This window comes from Hypomesus transpacificus, chromosome 9 (assembly GCF_021917145.1).
Source record: "Hypomesus transpacificus isolate Combined female chromosome 9, fHypTra1, whole genome shotgun sequence".
Taxonomy (NCBI): domain Eukaryota; kingdom Metazoa; phylum Chordata; class Actinopteri; order Osmeriformes; family Osmeridae; genus Hypomesus; species Hypomesus transpacificus.
In genome coordinates this window covers 18,792,441-18,813,312 of record NC_061068.1, presented here as the reverse complement: position 1 = coordinate 18,813,312, position 20,872 = coordinate 18,792,441, and the positions used below count along the sequence as shown (strand labels likewise).

The window sequence follows — 20,872 nt, the reverse complement described above, 5'->3', positions numbered from 1 at the left end:
TGGTTTTAGGAACCGTTAAACCCCCATTTATGGAACAGTTTTTGTGGAATCCAACTACTACTAAAGAACATTTGCCCAGTGCTAAAGAGAGAAAATAAAGCTACACTAATAGGGAGGGAAAATGTTAAGGTAGCGAAAACTGCCTAGTGCCTGTTGCCTAACTCTTTTTCCGCCACGCGCAAAGAAAGTAGTGTTAACGAATAGGACAGTAAGCTCGAAGGAGGCGGAACCAATACGACCCCCATAGCTCAGTAAGAGCCCGTTTACAAATGCCGTCCATTTCTCATTCGACAAAATTTATACGAGAGGGAAATAGAGAGCGCGCATTATCCAAAAGCTGTAATTTAAGATAAACCTCAGGTTTAACAGAAAATCAAGAGAATAACTTCATAGTTTGGGGGGTATCATTGATCTACGGAATTGATTTAAAACAAGAACGTCACGACTCTACAATTGGTAAGATTGTGTTCTTTAGTCAACAATGGACATTTTCACATCAGTAGATTATAGAAAGAACATGTGCTTACCAAGTTTATGCATATTTATTGTTTTTATTTTTATGTGTTAGAATAGATGAGGTGAGTAAACTCGATAAATAATACGTCCGCACCGCAAATCAATGTAGCCTAAATGGGAAAAACTTAAATGTATATATATATATATGTATTATAACATGAATGAATAATTGTTTAATAAGGAGTATTGAGTACATTCCTTGTGTATCTTTAAAATATATTGTTATCGACGAAAGTGCATCCTTCTGCAATGAGTAGCCTAAGAAGCGCAAATGTCACCATGTGCCTTAAAGAGTCAATCGTTAGATTGTTTCATTGTTTGTGAGGTGTTATTCTTAGGGTAAGTGTGTCTCTTATAATCAAATTATCGTTTGTCTGAACACTTTTGTTGGCTTTGAATTCAACAATGTCGTTGATTAATCTGGCGTACAAGTAGGCAGATGACGAGACCTTAAAAATAAATAACAGCGTGAATATTTAAACGTGGTTTTGGTAGGCTACACTTGCCAATAGAGATCAATAGCTATTTTGTTCGAATACAATCCCACCTCGTTTTGGAGTTGATCACTTTTTCAAAATCTTGCCACTTTTTTTTATCCATGCAGTCAAAGAGGAAGAAATCTTAGCTTTTTGCCTTTCAGCTTTTTGTAATGTGAGCTAAAAGCCATGTGGAATGTGACGATGAACAAGGGGCGGGTAAACAGGATACGTCTATCTTATCCTAGAGAACCTCGCCGCCACAAATATGACATAAAACAAATCATATAAATAATTCCAAAGATTGTTCCAACCTGGAAACTTTACAACTAAAATCCCCGTCACACATGCCAGTTAACCTTAGTTTATCAACAATTTGGAAACTGGTAGCGTGGTAAAGTATGCAGTACTGTTTAATTTGTGTTACCAATTTGTTATGCACCCCGCTCATGAAATTGTAAAACAGTTGTTGTACATTTTCCACCCCAACATCAGAATCAGCACTGAATGTTTAGTAATGTTGATTGTGAAGTCAAAACTCTTAGTCGACCCTGTATAATGGTCACCAAATCACCTGTTCCTCTTCTCACATTGGCAGCCGTACCATCTGTGCCATGTCCTGCTCATCTGTCCAGCAGCTGAGCCTGCATGTGAACCCTAGGACGCATGTGCACCACAACGCTATCCATCAGAATCCCACTTGGGGAAGGCAGGGCATCTTGGCTTAAATGAATGTAATTAATATCAATGAATATATTTGAGTTATTTAACTATTCCTTTGCTAATTTCCAGCTTCTATAGCCTCATATGTCATGTATGTATTGTTGTAGTGTGTCTGTCTGATAGGAGATGTATTTGCACTGGTCTTTAGCGCTTGTGGCAGACGCAGGCGGTAGACTATGCTTTTGACTTTGGCCCCTATCTAAACACTCATAGCACCTGAGCAGGAGGAGAGGGGCCGGTGGACGGGCAGGGTTCACGAGGGCAGATAACAGGCAGATAAGCAGGGTTATTGACCCCAGCTAGGACATGGGACTGTGCTGCTGAATGGTTGACCGGCCAGTGAGCTTCTGAGAATTGGATTGGAAAGCTGGGTGATGGGCCTGTCCCGACAGGGTGGGAAGGAGCCAGCTGCGCTCCCCTATCAGCGTCAAGAGCCCTGTGAATAGCTCTGTGTGAGCCAGCCCAGCAGAGTTGTCAAACGCAAGAGCTATTATTACCATCGCCATTACTGTGGCCCTTGGTGAGGTTGGACCTGACCTTGCCCTGTGACATTATGTATCCATGTTGGAAGTCACAGGACAGTCACCTGGCTTTGTTGACGTTTTTTCCGTCATTCCGATTGTCTCAGACGCTAACCCGTTGATTGGAAAATATCCTACACATCTACGACCGAGGAAGAAAGAGACCTCATAGTTTGAATTCAGGTGATGGATACCTACGCTCCAAGACGACAACAGAAACATGCAGTAGGAGGCTCGGCCCTGTGGAAGGCTATCGTCTCTCGCTGAATGTGCGTCAGTGGATTCTGCTCTTCTGCCATGACATTGGCATAGATACAAGGCATAAAACTGTGTGACTCAGACCTTGGCAGAGACCCACATGCCCGCCCCACAGCCGACCTGTCCTAGGCTCCGACCCAATGTCGCGTTCCAACTTTCAACTGAAGTCAAGCGCCTAACTGTTAGTGCTGCCCCCTGTGGCCAACAAGGGCTTTACAAGACACCCTTTTCTTAGAACAGAGTGGCGTTCTACCTTGATGCTCGTCGCCCTTCAGGCTGACGTGTAAACTGATCTGGGCGTAAGTGAGGCCTGCTGTGCAGATCAGGGTGTGATTCCTTGGTTTCTTCTTCTTTGCTCAGGAAGAAGGCAAAAAATAGTTTGCAGTACTTCATGATTTGGGTGCTTGGCCTTGAAAATGCACTGTGTAATTGGTGTAACAAATGTGTGCCTGTACTGGGTGTGCTGGTTTGGTTTGTATTTGTGATTAGAATGGTGGTCGTTGTGCTTTCTGCTTGTCTAGTTGGATCTACTTTGAAACAGGGGAAGACAATGGATGTCTGGTTGTGTTGCTTGGTTCTTCTTCTCCTTCTTCCGCCCTCCTGACATACTCAGCTTGTGGAACACAGCACACCGAAGGTGCTAGTAGTCGGTGTGTTGTTGTTGTCTCCAAAGGCCTCTAGTCTGGTGGGTGCTTGACTACAAATGATTTGTACTTCCTTGTAATCGAGGGGAGCCTCTGTCCTTCAGACAATCAACTTTATGTTCCCGCGATGTGGGCTCCGGAGTGGACCACTGCCGCCCCTGTGGACCCACACAGAACCGCCACACACGGCGCAAGACACCAGGACTCTCTTCAGTGGGCCTGAGATCATTTCCCCTAGGCTCCTTCCTACAGCTTGTTAGTCAACATGTTAGAAGGTGGAGGGGTGTGGTCCCGGCATGGCTTGGGATCGCGTGGCCTTCTCCCTCCCGAGCGGGCTGAGAACGGTGAGGAGCTGGCAGTGCCAGGCTCTCGGGGCCAGGGCCCTCCTGTCTGCTGTCTCGGACACACCACGACACAGGCATCACCTCATCTACCCGTCAACCCAGCTGCCTTCCATGCCAATGCTGTCTCCTCTCAGTGTATTAGGACCACCCTCCCCCAAGACAGTGACAGGGTCTGGAATGAGCCCTCCTTCAGAGGCGGATGCAGAGTACATGGTGTGGTATTTCAGGATGTAAGGAGACGGATATGGACGAGGGAACCGAAGCAGCCGGCTGAACCCTGAACGTATCCTGTAGCCCACAGGGACAGCACAATACTGGTTTGTCACCACGATGAGGGCAAGGGTAATGTGCACATATCTAGGGGTTGGTGGAGCCTTTCATTGGACTGAGCTATTAAACTCATCGTGAACTTGAACTTACCACGCTGGCAGCCTCGGTCTAACCTTAGGCCCTGCTAACAGCTGCAAGGCTGTCTTTGTCTTCCGTCAATACTGAGTAATTATGTTTACTCGGGTGGAAAAGCTACCCATGGTCACCTATAGTGACCACCACTCCTGTCTGACTCACCCAGCATAGCAACAATCTACTGTCGGTGACGTTAATTGTCAACTGTTGTCTCACTGCCAGGTTCTAAGAAGGTTCTGGCATCTAGTCTGCAAATGACAGAATGACATATGCTGCAGTTAAGGGACCATAGTTGCAAGTTACATGCAGACATACACACTCACATGTCTGTGGTGGAAGTAGTAACAGTTATAGACAGATATTACCTGGGTACTTATAGGGGGCAGAAAGTGAAAGACATGGACAGGTTGTACTGCCAACTCTATAAATACACTACACACTCAATGCTTTCATGTATGATCAGATTTAACTCCAGTACTCCAGTTATGGCGCGGCTTATCTGGACTTTTGGGAAGTATTCACAACTCTACATAATGCATTCTTCCATTGGATCAGAGAAAGGTTTTCATTTAATAGTCATAAAATGTAGGGACACACTTGTGTTGAAACTGACTTACAGGCTGGAAACGCGTGAATTGTGCGTGTTCACATGAGAGCACATTTCGCAGTGGGTTGCTAAGTCTATTGCTTCTGTCTGTTAAGATGTTAAAGTCCATACAAGGTTTGTTCTAGAAAATGAACTGAAAACATATGCAAATATTTGCTTTGGGTCTGACTTCTGACATCTGTATCCAGAGGCCGAGATTGGGAGCGGGAGGAGGGAACAGGAACCAGATCTTGAGACAGGAAATGCACAATAAATATGCATAGGAAATTGTCTAGAAGATGTCTTACCCCTTGACACGGGTGTAGATTTGGAATGATAAGATGGGTACAATAACAGGATTATTTCCATGTCCTTAGGGTAAGATTTAGGGTTACATATCATGATCCTTTCGATTGACTTGTGTGTCAAGAGATGAGCATTCATTTCTGGTCTGAAGGGGACGGAAAAAACAGCTTAACTTCGGACAATGATTAAACGACAACTTTCCCATACGTTAACTTTATTTTGTACTGTTCCTTGATTCAAGTAGATGCCACTCGAGCTGTTGTAGTGTTGGTCATTTGTCCCTCTCTCCATCACTTTGCCAGTGTGTTTCCTGATGGGCCTCCATCATACATCACGGACCCTGAAGTGATCTCCCACATGTCCTGTCAGAAGTGTGGTTGGCCCATGACCTGCGTTTCCACCCAAGGCCATAGATAGAGTGGCAAGACCAAATATACAAATATATAAATACACTCTGCTGGCTCACCTAATGTGTAATAACCTAAGACAGGGCTGCTCGACATGCAATCTAAGCCAGTGGTCCAGTCAGCCAGGCGATCCTGCAACACAGACACATATGGGGAAATATAGTATCGAGATAGTATTTGTAACATACATTTAAGATAACTGACTAATGTTCCCCATAGCCCTCATTTCGAGTCAACGTGGTTCAACCCTAACCTGTTAAGCTAGGAGTGGTATTGATATATTGACGACCTACTCGGACATCTGAGAACGTCGTTAACGCTCCCGATAGCTCCATTTTCTTATGCTAATCACATTCCAGTGTGACTCGTGGCAGTGGAGGGGGGGGGGGGGGGGGATCTGTCGACATCCCTCTCCAGGAGCGAGGCGGGCGGCAGCAACAGATGATGCGCTCGGGGGTCCACTCGGGGAGACAAAAGGGCTCCTGTTTGACCCCCACTCTCCCCGGAAGCAGCTCACAAAACCGCCCCATTGTCAGGGGCCCCTCCGCAGGCTCTGAGCTCACCCCCTGCTGATTGGAAGCGGGATGTATCCGTGTCCCTGGCGCTGTGTCGCTCGGCGGCGGCCGCTCGTCGTCCAGATGAGGGGCCTCATGATCGTAATGGGGTTTCACAGTCATGCGTTTGGTCGTGTGTGTGCGTGTGTGTTCAGGCGAGTGTGTGACCGACAGTGTCAGCGCGCGGGGGCCGGAGCAGAGACCATGAGAACAGAGCATGTGACATCCCGGTGTGAAACGCCATCAGTAAACAGCGTCGATGTGCCGCTCATAAAAGACCTTGACCCTTGACCCCATGTGGCAGTCGACGGGTTTGCGTTACGTATTGTCGCCGTTCTGGAAAATCAATAGTTTGTCAAGCGGCGAACGCAGTCCGTGTGAAGGACCCAACGTTAATGTTCAGTCTCCCCCTATCTGCCTGCTCCAGGTATCCAAGTGACAGGAGAGGCACACACCCTTTGAACACACACAACCGTTAACCGTTCCGGGCCAACTGCTGCGTGGAGCATGGAGTGCGCCCAATCAGAGATGAGCATCCTTCCCAATGGGAAAGGTCATGACCTGGGGGATGACATGTGCGTGCCGATGAAGACCATGCCTGAGGAAGATACGTGAGTGCTTTCTTCTTCCTTGGAGTCTTGGTGTGATGTACTGAACCTCCGAGGCTTGTACCGTGGACTCTGCTCATTAACACAGCTTGCAGTGCCTAGTCTGTGTTACGCTGGGAGATTGTGCCACGGGAATGAGTCCAAGTAGAAGACTTGCTATTGGTCAGTGTCGACACAATGTAAAGGCTGAGTGTTTACACACAAATATACCATGAAATTCAGCCGGGCTTATCTCTGTATGTCTCTACTGCAAGTGTGCTGTGTTGAGTTGTCCCTGTGTGATACGTGTTTGCCAGTTATGAGGAGCAGTGAATGGTGTTTGTTTGCGAGCCCTTTGCTGATGTCCTGAGATAGCTGTTGTTTCTAAGTGCATGTTTGCCTTGTTTTTGTGCTGCCTGCCTTCAACCTGGACCCTGTGTTGTGTCGTACAGAAATGGTACTACAAACGTCAGGTATGTTCATACAGCTGATACTGAATCTTTCAACGTTTTACTGACCATTTGATATTACTACCCCATCATAAACATTCTCGAGTGATGCTCGAACTGTTTACATTTGATTTGTGTTACGTTATTACCAACGGCCTTTCCTGTCCCCTCTAGATTCGACGAGGGAGATGGAATCATTGCAGAGAGTGAGGAGTTTCTGCCCAATGGAAATGGGAAGAAGCCAGCCCGCTTCACTGACGTGAGTTTGACCGAATCCTCATAATGTACCAACATACATTGTACTGTAGGTCTGCATTGACCGTTCAAGAATGACAATACATGTTTTTACATTGTGATTTTTGACAGGTTAATGTTTTTTTTAAGACTTTTGTGTTTCTTTTTTTCAGTTTGAGGGTAAGACCTCTTTTGGCATGTCTGTGTTCAACCTGGGGAATGCCATCATGGGCAGTGGGATCCTGGGACTGGCCTATGCCATGGCTAATACTGGCATCCTCCTCTTCCTGTAAGTCACTCAGTCATGTGACGGTCTATCTATGTCTACTCTGGCACATACACAAGTCTAAATATTGAATTCACAGGTGAGAGACACCTAGAACAGTTGACATGTGCTGACTCCCCAGTTCAGACTGAATCCACTGTTTATGACTCAGTTGGTGGTACACACAGCAGGTCCATTGATAGTGATATTAGCCCTGTTAGCTCAGGAGTGATAGCTTTTACATATGAACAGGACCTGGAGACGAGCATGGCCACAGTGAATGGGGGGGGGGGGGGGGGGGGGGGCTGGTGGGTTGAAAATAGACACACACAACCTTCACTGTAGATTTATGAGCTTCGAGGAATGCTATCGCCCCGACGGGGGTGGGCTCTGCAGTGGGGTGACCGAGGGATGGGGTGGTGCTGAGTGTTGCTGGGTTCAGTCTGTCCCCGGTCCCCGCCCTGCTGAACACACACAGGACCCAGAAAGGCCACAGCCTAGAATAGCCCCGCCTACATCTTCCCATGGCCAGGCCCCCTGTGCGGAGGGTTCTATAATCCCCCCCCTCAGCTCCTTTCTCCGTGACCCTGGTTGTCCCTCCGAACCAGGCTGGTTTGTTTAGCTGCAGACTGCTAGAGGCTGGGGCTGTGTCTGGGGGGTGGGGCTGAGACTGGGCCCGGGGTAGGGGCTGTGGCCATGGCTGAGGATTGGACAGTTTCAGCTCCAGTGCTGAGAACTGCCCTCCTGATCTCGGAGTCCTGATCCAGTGACAGCCATTCCAAGGATTCTTGCATGCGTTTCATCTAAAGATAGAGCATAGAACCTTCCACACAACGCTCTTCCACCTGCAGCACATACAAGACCACCGTGCGATCACCATGAGAAACGTCTATCTGGCCATGGCGCCATGACAGATCTTTACGAGACTTCCCCCAACTACAGTTTAACCAGCCGTGAGCTTTCAATAACCCCCATCTCCTCACAATCTTTGTAGTTTGTAGTCTTTACGGTTCAGTTCCCATCTGCAGGGTCGGAGGTCGTCCCGAGGTCTTTGTCATGGAGCTACCGGTCCGACAGGGTGCACGATTGACACAGCTCACCCTTTCTCCAGGCAGTCAGACGGAATGTTCCACTGTATGTGACATGACAGCCCTGGTGGCAGGAGAGCAGTAGAGAAATCCCACACCTGGTTTGACACGAGAGGAGAGGGGGAGCTGTGCTGTGTGGGTGTGCTCGGCGTGTCCTGGTGCCCTGGTGGTGGAGGAGCTGAACAGGGCTCATGTGAGCTCTCAGCAGAATTCCCCGGCGTAACTTCTGCTTGCCGCGTCTCGTGCTGGGGTCACGAGTCAAGCTCCGCATCCCCATGAGGCCTTGCTGTGGCCTGAAGTGAGCTGGCCCTGGAAAGTATGGGAAAGGTGCCGGGGTTAGGACCCACCTCTGACCCTGCTGGAATGCTGAACATTGAGTCCTGGCCTACGTTACCCAGGGGTCAGTGTTGCTGTAAGTGACCCGGGGCCCTGTGGTCTAGTTGGCACGGCAGCACGAGGAGAAAGAGGGTGTGGGAAATGCTCCATTTAACCATGAGTAGGCTTACTGACCTTCAGAACTGAGACCGAGTTCAGCAGGGTTCTCTCTCCGTCTAGAAATGAGCTGTGTAATCCATGAATCGCCTCCCATTTTCCCTTGCTAAACATTTTTCTTTGTGGGCATGGGGTTACGCCATCCGTGTGAAGAAGCTGAGAAAGCTATCGCTGTGAGCTTTGTTTCAGCTCTGAGATCACATGGCGTGTCGTGGGACACAGGGATTGGTGTGTGATCCCAGAAGTGTTCAAACTTGTAAAGGCAAGGATCTCGATAAGACAATAATCACCTTATGATAGTTACACTGCTTTGGTGAAATTGTTCCCTCCGGGGCTGGATATGTGGAACGTGGATGTGTCTGTCGATGCTATCTCTCCTTCGGTTGGTCCTCCTTCGAAGGACCAGATACCTTTTTACAAAATGAGTCTGCACTCCATGGGTTAGTGCTACAGAAACGATGCAGTGTTGTGAAGAGGGAGGTTGGGGTGACGAGATGTGTGGGAGTGGGAGAGGCGGGTAGCGGGAGGAAGGCGTAGGAGGGTTCTGCAGTCAAACGTTGAATCGAAAATGTCTTCTTTCTGTTTTGTCTTCTCCCAGGTTTCTTCTGACTGCTGTGGCAGCCCTGTCCTGTTACTCCATCCACCTGCTGCTGAAATCCTCTGGCATTGTGGGTATGTTTGGCCTCAGCAACACAGAAATCCAGCCAAATAGCTGACAAAAATCTCTCACCTCTCCTACAAAATACCATTGCTACGATATCGTCCTTAATGCCAATGTTTTTCTGTTACTAGGGATTCGAGCCTACGAGGAGCTGGGATTCAGGGCCTTCGGAACACCGGGGAAAATGGCCGCCGGTATCGCCATCACACTGCAGAACATCGGAGGTGAGCTGGTCTGTGCTGGAGAAGCCTCTGCTTTCCTCAGCCTGCAGTTGCCAAGCCACTGGGACGGTTGACCTTAACCTACCCTAACACGAGTCCTCATGCTCATAGTCAATGCTCTGGATTAGAGCTGATGCTTTCAGTATACTGGTTTGTACACCTCACGTCTCGTCTCTGTTGGTGAGTGTGAGTAAGGCCGGCCAGTCGGTAAACAGCTGCTGGTGACGGTTTAGGCTCCTTCAGACTCTTCATCTGCGCTCAGTTTAAAGTGGAGCTTGCCGGGCTTGTCTCTCACTGACTCCTGCTGCAGAGAACGACTGGCACGGGAGCAGGCCAGGTGGACCTCTGGAACACACACTGACAGGAACCAAGAGGCAGCTTCAAATCAGGGCAGGGACGAGGCACACCTAGGTCTTAACACACACACACGCTCACTAAGAATGTGTGTAATGCCATTATTCATGGGATTACGATTGAGCTCTTCAAGTGTATAGAACCCATTGTTATGAAATTATTTTCCTTTGCAAGGTATGAACTTTCAAAATGCTCGGAAGGTTTTTCAAACGTTCGGAAGTGTGTTGTGTTTATGAAAGGCGTCACCGCTGGGTGTAACAAGGGTTGTATTTGATCACGGATTGTAGCTCACAGTCTGTGTCTCTGCCCTCCACAGCCATGTCCAGCTACCTGTACATTGTCAAGTCTGAGTTTCCATTGGTCTTACAGACCTTCCTGAAGGAGGATGCTACCGCTGAGTAAGTACTCTCATTGGTCCCCGCTATAACTCAATCAGGTTTCCTCTCCAGGTAAGAAAGAGTGCCCGGCCCCTCCCTGTGTCCATGTGACTACTGCCTGCTGTAGCCAAACATGGCAGCCCGCCTGGCTGTGGTTGGGATGTCTGTTGAGGTTTGGCTGTAGCGCGGCGGGTAGGCTCGTCCCAGACTCACGACCACCCGATTGGTCAACGAGATGGGTGTGACACAGGCAGGAGTTGTCATTGGTCAGGATAGACAGCATGCGTGCGTTTCAGGAATGCCTGTGTCCATTTTTTCCTCCTGCTCCAGGTTGTTGTAACAACCACTCCAAACAGCAGTGCTGTGATAGCAGTGGTATGACAGACGCCCTGGAGACTTGGCAAGCTGGACAGAATTCCTGCCATTGGATAGGATATATTTGATATAAATGAAATATATCTAATCTGTTGATCATTGGCTGGACTTTCTGTCCTGTCCCAAAGTCTCAACTTTGTCCTCTGTCCTAGTGTTTATTTTTGTTTATTCCCTATCATGTGTTCAAGATGTATCTTTTTCTACCTGTATGCAGCTTCTTGATGAGGCGGGTCTTGAGAGTTTGGAAACACGAAAGCATGTTGACTTAGGGAAAGGGAAGTGATCAGAGTATTGGTGTGCGTGCATGTGCGCTCCTCAAGTGACAGGGACGGGCTGATTGGTTGCCACGTGGTGAAGGTCACACACAAGAACAGGTTGGCCCGACCCCAAACAGACTCCCCTCCCCCCCCCCCCCCCCTCCAGAATCTCCCCCTCTCCGGGTGTTTTAAGGCCAGTGACGTCTGTTAGAGGAGGAAGGATTGAGTTGGGGGTGGCGTGGTGTGTTTATGACTCTTAGAATAGACCTGGACGAACAGTGATTCATGTCGTGTGGCTGACGGCAGGATTAGGCCCTTTCACTCAAACTGAACAGACAGGGGGAACAGGAGCGGAGATCTGGAAGGGAGGCATCAGAAGAATGCACAACAATACAGCGATGAAGAGAGAGGGCTAACAGGAAGGTGGATGAAGGTTAGGTTGTTGGAGCGGTGCGGGGGATGACCCAGATCAGGTCTTGAATAAAGTGACCGGTAAGTGACCCGGTCATCAAAGGTTCCTGGCATGTCATAACCGAGGATTCGTGTGACTCTCTCTGGTGCTGAGGAAGTCTTTAAAGGTTTTATGAACGCACAGACACACGCACGCACATACACGCGGCTGCTCATAGTGCCGTGCCCTATGTAATGCCTCGTAGTTTATGTAGTTTAGAATAACAGGCTTAGCAGCTTAACCACGGGGAAGCGGCTCTGAAAGGTAGTTGACACCCTGGCTTTAGGAGACAATGAGCTTCACAAGGCCTCCGTTGTAAGTACTTTAGACTTATGCCTGACCACGATAGTGGTCACGGCCGTGCCCCTGATAATGTTTCGTGGAGGCCCTGGTCATCCTTGCCCTTGTGTTCCGTCTGTGTCCATGGGTGTGCGTTTCAATCCTGGTCTTGTCTCTCTCCTGGCCCCCTGCGCCTCCTGTGTCTTGTTCCAGTCACCCAGCTGTTGTCTATGTGGGACCTGGCCCAGACCTGCCCTCACATGTACTCCCCTCCAGCTGTACAGACCCTGGAAGAGGAAAGTATGTTTGCCCGTGGGCAGAGGGCCATCAGCGGGTGTCTTGGTTGGTGTGGGGGCGAGGGAGGAGACGGTTGGTACTTGACGGTGTTTGGGTTTGGAAATGGTTAGAGGAGGGGTGGTTGGGTTCATATGGGGCCGTCGGCGGGGCTGGTTGGTACTTCAGGGTGGGGGAGTTGGATGGCTGAGCGGTTAGGGAATCGGGCTAGTAGTCAGAAGGTCGCTGGTTCGATTCCTGGCTGTGCCAAATTATGTTGTGTCCTTGGGCAAGGCACTTCACCCTACTTTCCTCGGGGGGAATGTCCCTGTTCTTACTGTAAGTCGCTCTGGATAAGAGCGTCTGCTAAATGACTAAATGTAATGTAAATGTGTTTGAGTTGGCGTGGGGCGAGGGGAAGGATGCGTGGGACTTGTGGGTGTTGGTGTTGGTGTGGGAGATCTGTGGACAGGGAGAGCTGCCAGAGAGCTGCCAGCATGAGGGAGGCGTGCGTGGGAACGGGGTGATAGATCACTCAGCAACGAGCTCAGCGTGCTGACACTCAACCTTGGTTATGCCTTCCTTACAGGGAATGTAAACTGTCACACACAACTCACCAGGCTTCTAGAAGTGCTGGTCTTTATTCAATACAGAAAGATAGACCTTTTCCCACTTTCAATGAAGTGCTTTCTAATTGTACAGTGATCAGACAGACTATTATCCTGACACTCAAAGTTATCATTTAGGCTGTTATTATTTGTTGAATAACTTCTCTCCCCCCCCCCCCCCCCCGATTGTGCTCCCTCTCTAGTCTGTGGTACCTGAATGGTAACTACCTGGTGGTCTTGGTCTCCATCAGCATCATCCTTCCTCTTGCCCTGATGAAACAACTCGGTGGGTATATACCTGGATACCTTCCCTCCTTTGCCCATGTTACCAGCTTTAGGGCCAATCAAGGGTCCTGTAAACACTACAGTCACCTGCCAGAGCAGCCAATGAGCTCCTCCTACTTCTACCCCCCCCCCCCCCTCACACACACACACAAACACACACCCTAATCCAACCCACAATGCCCAATGTGTTACTTGGAGTCTTCATAGAGCCTTGAGGCATGATGTGGGTCCAGAGACTTAACACAGCTGAGACCACTGACACACAAGCACCACCACCCACACACCCTCTCTCTCTCTCTCTCTCTCTCTCTCTCTCTCTCTCTCTCTCTCTCTCTCTCTCTCTCTCTCTCTCTCTCTCTCTCTGTCTCTCTCTCTCTCTCTCTCTCTCTCTCTCTGTCTCTTTCTGTCTCTCTCTGTTTCTCTCTCTCTCTCTCTCTCTCTCTCTCTCTCTCTCTCTCTCTCTCTGTCTCTCTCTCTCTCTCTCTCTCATCTCTCTCTCTCTGAAGAGAGCATGTCACTGGTGCAGCTGTCATACTGACTGTGTCCTCCTCCCTCCAGGTTACCTTGGCTACACCAGTGGTTTCTCACTCAGCTGCATGGTGTTCTTCCTCAGCGCTGTAAGTCGCCTGATTGCCGCTCCACAGCTCCAGCACGTGTGGTTGTTTAGACTCACTGAAGGGAGAGGTCTATTTCAGGGTGCACAGCGAGTCTCTTCAGGCTCCGCATTTTGGCTGTGCGTGACGGGACTCCAATATCTGAGCAGCTTACAGTTCACAGAGACAAAAGACCAAAGTGTCGAACTCATTCAGATCTGTGGAAGTCGCCCCAGCAATTTTTCCACCCTTCTTCCCCGCGATGTAGTCCCGTCTTCTCCTCTCGCTTGTCATTCTGTACCGCCCGCCACCAAGTCACTTTGCTCTCCTTGATGTGTGTCCCCTCCCTGTGTCCCATTCACTTCCCCCCATCTCCCTGCAGGTCATCTTTAAAAAGTTCCAGATCCCCTGTCCCTTTGAGGAGTTTGCGGGCAACCACACCGCTCACCCCCACCTCAACGACTCCGCCCACGGCCTCGGCTACCACAACGGCCTGGTCCACGAGGTGGACGACGCCCACTGTGGCCCGCGCATGTTCACCATCAACTCCCAGGTAGGCCGCCGGCGGGAGGGGAGGGGGGTGGAAGAACCACCGCGAAGCCACGGGCGACGTCATTGTCCCGAGGGTGCTTAGCGTAGGAGGACCGTGAGGGCCCGGTGTACACGTGGAACCGTCGGAGACCAATTTGAATGTGTTTGTGTGTTCACACAGACGGCGTACACCATCCCTATCCTGGCCTTTGCTTTCGTGTGCCACCCCGAGGTCCTGCCTATCTACACGGAGCTGCGCAAGTGAGTGTGCCCTGCCTTACCCTACACTGCCCTGCCCTTTCCTGCCCTGCCCTGCACCATGCTACGCCCTCCTATGTCCCAGTCTCAGCTGGTGTGCTGTGTGGCCATACTGACCCGTCCCTCTTCCCTGCTGTGTCCCTGCAGCCCCACTCAGAAGAGAATGCAGCACGTGTCCAACATCTCCATCCTGGTCATGTACACCATGTACTTTCTGGCCGCTCTGTTCGGCTACCTGACCTTCTACGGTGAGACCTTTAACCCCCTCAACCTTTTTCTCCCGGGGCTCTGTTTACATGTGCGCCGGACGGTGATATCCTGTCGTCGGGCCTGAAGTGTACTCTGAATGAATAAATGAATGATCACATTTGTGCTGTCGATGCAGTCATCTCTCTCTCTCTCGTGTGTTTATGTACTGCTGTGGTGGTAATAGTTTTAGGGTGGGGAATAACTATTCCCCCTGGGGCGCTTCAGGAGCTGAGCTCCCCCCTGTGGTCATTCTAGGAAAAACAAGCATGGAAACGGGCGACAATACGACGACGCGCCGTTACCGGAACGGAAGTCTTATCCGTTGTAAGGCAGATGTGGTCTGACCACTGACCCCTTGTGTGTCTACAGAGAAGGTGGAGCCGGAGCTTCTGCACACCTACAGTAGAATCGACCCCTACGACACTCTGATGCTGTGCGTGCGCCTGGCCGTTCTCACCGCCGTCACCCTGACTGTCCCTATCGTCCTCTTCCCGGTAAGTGACAATCACAGCACGCGCGGCGTGTTTTCCAAACGCTGGGAGGAAATGCCGGCAGGCAATACATTTGAGTCATATAGCACCACAGCGACTTACAGTAAGTACAGGGACATTCCCTGAGGCAAGTAGGGTGAAGTGCCTTGCCCAAGGACACAACGTCATTTTTGGCCCCGCCTGGAATCGAACCGGCAACCTTCCGATTACTAGCCTGATTACCTAACCGCTCACCCGCCGGACGACCCAGTCCTGTAACGCGCTGCCCTGACTCCCTTCCCTGCTCAGGTACGCAGGGCCATCCAGCATATGCTGTTCCCCAACAAGACCTTCAACTGGCTGCGTCACGTCGCCATCGCCGTCATCCTGCTCTCCACGATCAACATGCTGGTCATTTTCGCCCCCAACATCCTGGGGATCTTCGGGATCATCGGTGAGTATGGCCGTTCCCCTATGGATGAGACGGAGAGCCCGGGTAGGTGACTAGGCTGGGGTTCACACTCGTAGGGTGTCGAACTATGAAGATGTTTTGCACCAGAGTACCAGATGTTGTTCCAGCGCACGTTTCAATGAATATGTGTACGTGTTTGGAAATGGTTGAATATGACTTGAAACACGGGAGGTCGTTGTTATCCTTTTCTAGCTGTTTAGTGTGTGTGTCGTCGACCTTGCTTCAAAAGCAAAATAAACCACATTTGACCACCGGTTGTTTAAATTGTGATAAAAGGAAGACCTTAGTCAATATTTGTGTTGATCTATTTGAGTGGACAGGGGTCAATGTGGTGGGGGTGAGGGTTCAGGGACCTCGCTTAAACACCCACCCACACAGTCCAACTGAGGAGACTGGCCTTGGTCTGTTCTGTCACATGAAATGTTGTTTACACTATATGTACGGCACCCCTTTCCTATGAACGTGGTTGTCAAGGCTGTGTAGCCTTGCCCCTTTTTCACTCATGCCCTCCCTCCCCCCTCTTCCTCTCAGGTGCTACATCTGCCCCCTGCCTCATCTTCATCTTCCCAGCTGTCTTCTACATCCGCATCGTACCCAAGGACCGGGAACCCATGAACTCCACTCCTAAGATAGTGGTGAGCTCCAACAACTTATCGTCCTAGCTATTTCAGTGACTGTCCTCCCTACATGAGAACCACTTGCTAGTAGAATTACTGTTCCGGAATACTCTGTGATTTGGCTGTTCTCTGTCTCCTCTCTTAGGCTGCTTGCTTTGCCGGCCTGGGCGTCCTCTTCATGACAATGAGTTTGAGCTTCATCATCATTGATTGGACAACAGGGAGCAGCAATGCTGGGGGTGGCCACTAGATGCCGCTGTGTGTGTGCGTGGTTGAGGTTAGGGAATGGGTGAAACGTTTGGGGATTGAAAGTTAATGATTTTATAAGGGTGTATTGTAATGGATGTGTGATCCACTCAGAGGTGGGAGGGGGGGGGGGGGGGGGTGCAAAGGCAGGGAGGGGCGGGCTCCAGGACCTACCTTGATCTTGCCCAACAAATGGCTCAAGCCCAGATATATTTTGATCACATTCACCGTCTGACTTGAATACAGTGAAGTGGTTGCTAACGACAAAGACATGATTCATAATCAGGAGTAAACAGGGTATTTTTTTCCCCCAATCAATATCTATGAGTGGGACAGCCCAATAGACTGGCCATCATAGACATGAGCCGAGTTTTTCACTTTCCATCCCTCTCTCCCATCCCCTCCTCCCACGACGCCCCCCCCCCCCCCCCCCCCCCCCCCCCGAGTTTATTTATCTCTTCCGACCCCCAGGTGACCGTCTGACCTCCTGGTGAGTTACCCACTGCTAGTACTGTACCGAAGCACAGTTAGATTTTATACTGGAAGGCGAACGGGAGGGCCAAAAAACGACACACAGTTAGGGAAGTCAGCCAAATGTTTTTTTGTGTGCAGAACCACGATGGATTATTCTATTCGCTATTCATTGGTGTTCTGCACACGAGTGGTATCACTGGACAGAGAAGGGTTTAAGAAAGGCAGGTTGGAGTGTTCTAACCTTCTGGTGTTTGTCGTACTCACCGTGTGACACGGGAGTTTTCAGCTATTCTGATTGGCTGTTTAGTTCCAATGTTTGCATAGGAACGCAATGTATATCTCTGTTGATTATGTGCCAAAGGAACGTATATGGTGGTAGGTGTTGGTCAAGGCTAAGGTCCCAAATGCATGTGGTTTGGAACTCTAGATTTGCAGTGTGTACCACACACATATCGTGAAACTGAAATGTATATTTATTTAACTATATCAATGTTATTTGTTGTAATTTCACAATGTGGGCTATTGGAGAACAGAACAGAGTATTTAACTATGATCAGGTATCTGTAGATACACAGTCTGCTCCTATTTGATTTGTATGATATGTGACAGTCTACACTGCTTTGAAGCTTAGAGGGCGCAGAGTTTAAAACTGACTTTATTTGCAAGGGTGGGCAGTACATCCTAAGATTCTTAGCACGGTATACATAAGGGTAATGACAAGGTTTCTACTGTCAGTATATTAGGACACATTTCACAATAAATATGAACCACACAAAACCCATAGAAGCTTACAAAATGAATCATCGAAGAAGTATCTAAGTATACTTACATGCATAACAATTGCTGCAATTAATTCAAATATAATAATGCAATGTAAATAAGAGTCTGTAACATTTTGACCGATGGATTTTATACATCTGACATCTTTCAATTGAGGTGAGACCTTCTGAACCCCAATCATGACCAAATGAGATAGGAGGCCCCCTCTTTCTAACTAGTCATGGTTCCGTGGGTGAAGAGGTCTCGCTCTCAATGTCTCAACTACTATCGGCTGCTCAGGAGGTATTCTTGTCTAGGCCGAAACCAAAACATGGTGTTTTGCTTTGGGCAACCTTTTAGCGATGTCTTGCCTCCCCTTATGAAGTCCATGCGCCAACACAGCATACGGTGGCAGTAGTAGGCTACGTGTTTAAAACCGTTCTCATTGCTCACCCCTACATCCATGTTCAATTGAGTGACGTGTAATCCAAGAAACAAAAAGAAATTCAACGTTATGATTCGGTGGTGTCTTCAGGCTGTTTTCGCATTGCCACACTATTTGAGAGATGTGTTTTGTGATCTGTTGAAGTGGCTGGTTCTGTCCTGGTGGTCTCTTGATATCGCGTTGAAGACCTTTTGAGTGATTGATCCTGTGGTTGAAGAGTCGTGCGTGGAAGCTGCCCTTTCTAGTAATTGGCTCAATGAACCGTCATTTATGTCAATGCTCCATCAACTAAAATACCTGTGACAATATGACTTAGGCTTATATGTCTGGTGCCATATTATATAAACAGTGTGGTTTTGTAAATCCAGGTTTTGAAACATTGAAGAAATGGTGAATGATTTGTAGAAGAAGGTTAATTAAAGTATTGTATTGTTCTGCTTAGCCCTCCATGTTATAACTCTACTATTTGTATTATTCTACAAGCTATCAGCATTATCATTACTCAATACTTACATGAAGAGATGTCAGTTTGGTTGACTCTGACCCCAGTCCTTGAAGTGAATACATGTTGAGACTGCAAAGAAATATATATATATTGAAAAGCACAAGATCATTTCCTGAGAAGTTGGTCTCCAGTTAAGAGTTTAATAATATTCAATACAGAGGTTTCATCCACAAAATGATGGTTGTATGTTTGTTGTAATTTCATTTCTTACCTCAAATATTTCTTTAGCCAAGAATACTTTTGTATACACTCATACACTACAGGGGAGATTGTGTTCTGTGTATTGATTCACTTATCATTTAAAGTGTGTTTATTTGACTTATCCATGACTAAACTGAATTGTTTTTTAAGTACCTAGCTCAATCCTGTTTTTTAAACTGGTCATCATGCCAAGGTACTGGGGGATAAGACATTGACAGATGCCTCTTTACAAAGATATCTACTTACCTGTTTCTCTTGGAAATACCGTCAACTTAAGATGAAGCACATCAGTTATACCAAGAGCCATTGTTCCAACTGCAAGCCTGGATTCACATATTACTTAAACTGATTTATACCTATTAATATTTTGTTATATTTCTTGTTATACCATTGTGATTTATTTTCAAGAAAATTAAAAGACTAGGGTGAATAACAAGTTATGTATCGATTTTTGGGATTATAAAGTGGCTTATATAAATAATGTATATAAATGTAAACCCTTTATATTTGTGAAGCATATCTAGCTTGTATAGTGTAAATAGCAGCGATCGTTTTAGTTTGACAATAAAACAAATGTAGATGTTTTTACAATTGTGTCTCTCATCTTCTATCTTTGGCTTTGTATTATGCTAAATGCTAATAATTTCTCCTTCAAATGTTCAGGTTTTCTGGGCTGCAAAGCAAAGGTAATCAAGTATGTTTAGGGTGTAAAGGGAGACTTGTTACTGTTAAGTTGCAGCTGTGTAGCGCCTCTAAGGATACATCTAAACAGACCAGTTTGAGTCAGGTGATTACCACAAACACACACTAAGTACAAATGAATGTGCGGTAAAGCAAACACACACATGATCTTTATGACCTGCACTACTCTATTTTTTTCTGATGTGCAGATAACCTGCAGGTTATGTTGACCTAGATCCAGTGTGGAATCTATTAACACCAGAACATGGAGAAGGCGGTCTTACAGTTAATCTATAGGGAAAATGGCACGTTCCAGTCATGTCATGTCTAAATGAAAAACGATTCAGCATGTGTAAAATTATTATTGAATAACGTATGCTATGGATAATTATTTTCATTCACGAAATACACAGCAACATTTAGTCACTATTTGTTTAATTTTTTCCAACGTACATAGAGGGTTCTTCCATTTATCTCGTAGGACAAGATTCGTTTCTCCATCACACGAGGGCGCAATTAATACGCTTTACAATTTCTGGGAGGATAACAACCTGCAGTGATCGTCGACAGTTCAACGTGACGATTACTTGGCATTGAATTATTGTACTTTTATCTTTAAAAATATACTGTACATTCCACACATCACATAATAGATGTTACTATTGTTGTGAACATAGTGCTTCTTTTTACTATCTATTCCATTTCTTACATAGCATTTTCCTAACATTATTTCCTCCCTGTGTAGGATACAATTCCAAATAATTTCCAGTAACAACATAAGCCTTTATGATTAGTGTATTTTTTTATTGTGTGTTCTCTGTTGCTTGATATTCTCACCTTGACCCATCCCAAGTTCTAAAAAGCAGGTGGGCATGGCGATAGTGTTATAGGCTGAATCTGAGGCTGGAATCTGCCTCTATGAGTCTTGGTTACTTTCTACATTCGCAACGGTTCTCCACAGCGTTCTCCAAGCGGTGAAAGCCTACGAAAACTACCACTGCCTATCCAGGCCAATAGGAGGAGGATACTTTATTGTAGCCTACGCCGCGGAGAACGTCAGGTTGGACTGACCAACAGAGATCTTCGAGTCGACTGATAGTATAGGTTACTGAGTATAGACTTGGAGCGAAACGAATTGACTGGGAGACACTAAATCAGACTGACCTCGTTATCTTCATTTTAAAGGGAGCACACCGACAGATTGGATTATTATCGGTGGACATTCGACTGTATAGGCCATGACTGATTCCTAGAAATGCGATTTAGTAAAGTTACTTTCTGTCGCCTTTGAGGTAGTCTTTCGCATCCTCAAAAAGGACACCATTCGTGATATTAACTTTCATGATTCCGACTGGAGACTCTTTATGCGTAGTCC

The 20,872-nt window shown here is 47.7% G+C and overlaps 1 protein-coding gene across 2 annotated transcripts; it reads left to right on the top strand.

Annotated features, from left to right (window-relative positions):
* Positions 1 to 242: 242 nt before the first annotated feature.
* Positions 243 to 19,402, top strand: LOC124471387 (sodium-coupled neutral amino acid transporter 3-like). 2 transcript variants are annotated; one of them, XM_047025880.1, is made up of 17 exons: positions 243 to 456; positions 6,168 to 6,351; positions 6,780 to 6,800; positions 6,951 to 7,035; positions 7,184 to 7,299; positions 9,454 to 9,527; positions 9,648 to 9,740; positions 10,408 to 10,489; positions 12,915 to 12,997; positions 13,555 to 13,613; positions 13,972 to 14,142; positions 14,302 to 14,381; positions 14,526 to 14,626; positions 14,997 to 15,121; positions 15,407 to 15,551; positions 16,101 to 16,204; positions 16,332 to 19,402. In XM_047025880.1, the coding sequence occupies exons 2-17, from the start codon at positions 6,248 to 6,250 to the stop codon at positions 16,434 to 16,436; spliced, it is 1,548 nt and encodes a 515-aa protein (XP_046881836.1). In that variant the 5' UTR covers positions 243 to 456; positions 6,168 to 6,247; the 3' UTR covers positions 16,437 to 19,402. The 2 variants fall into 2 exon arrangements, with proteins under 2 accessions (XP_046881836.1, XP_046881837.1); XM_047025881.1 differs by lacking the exon at positions 6,780 to 6,800.
* Positions 19,403 to 20,872: the final 1,470 nt, after the last annotated feature.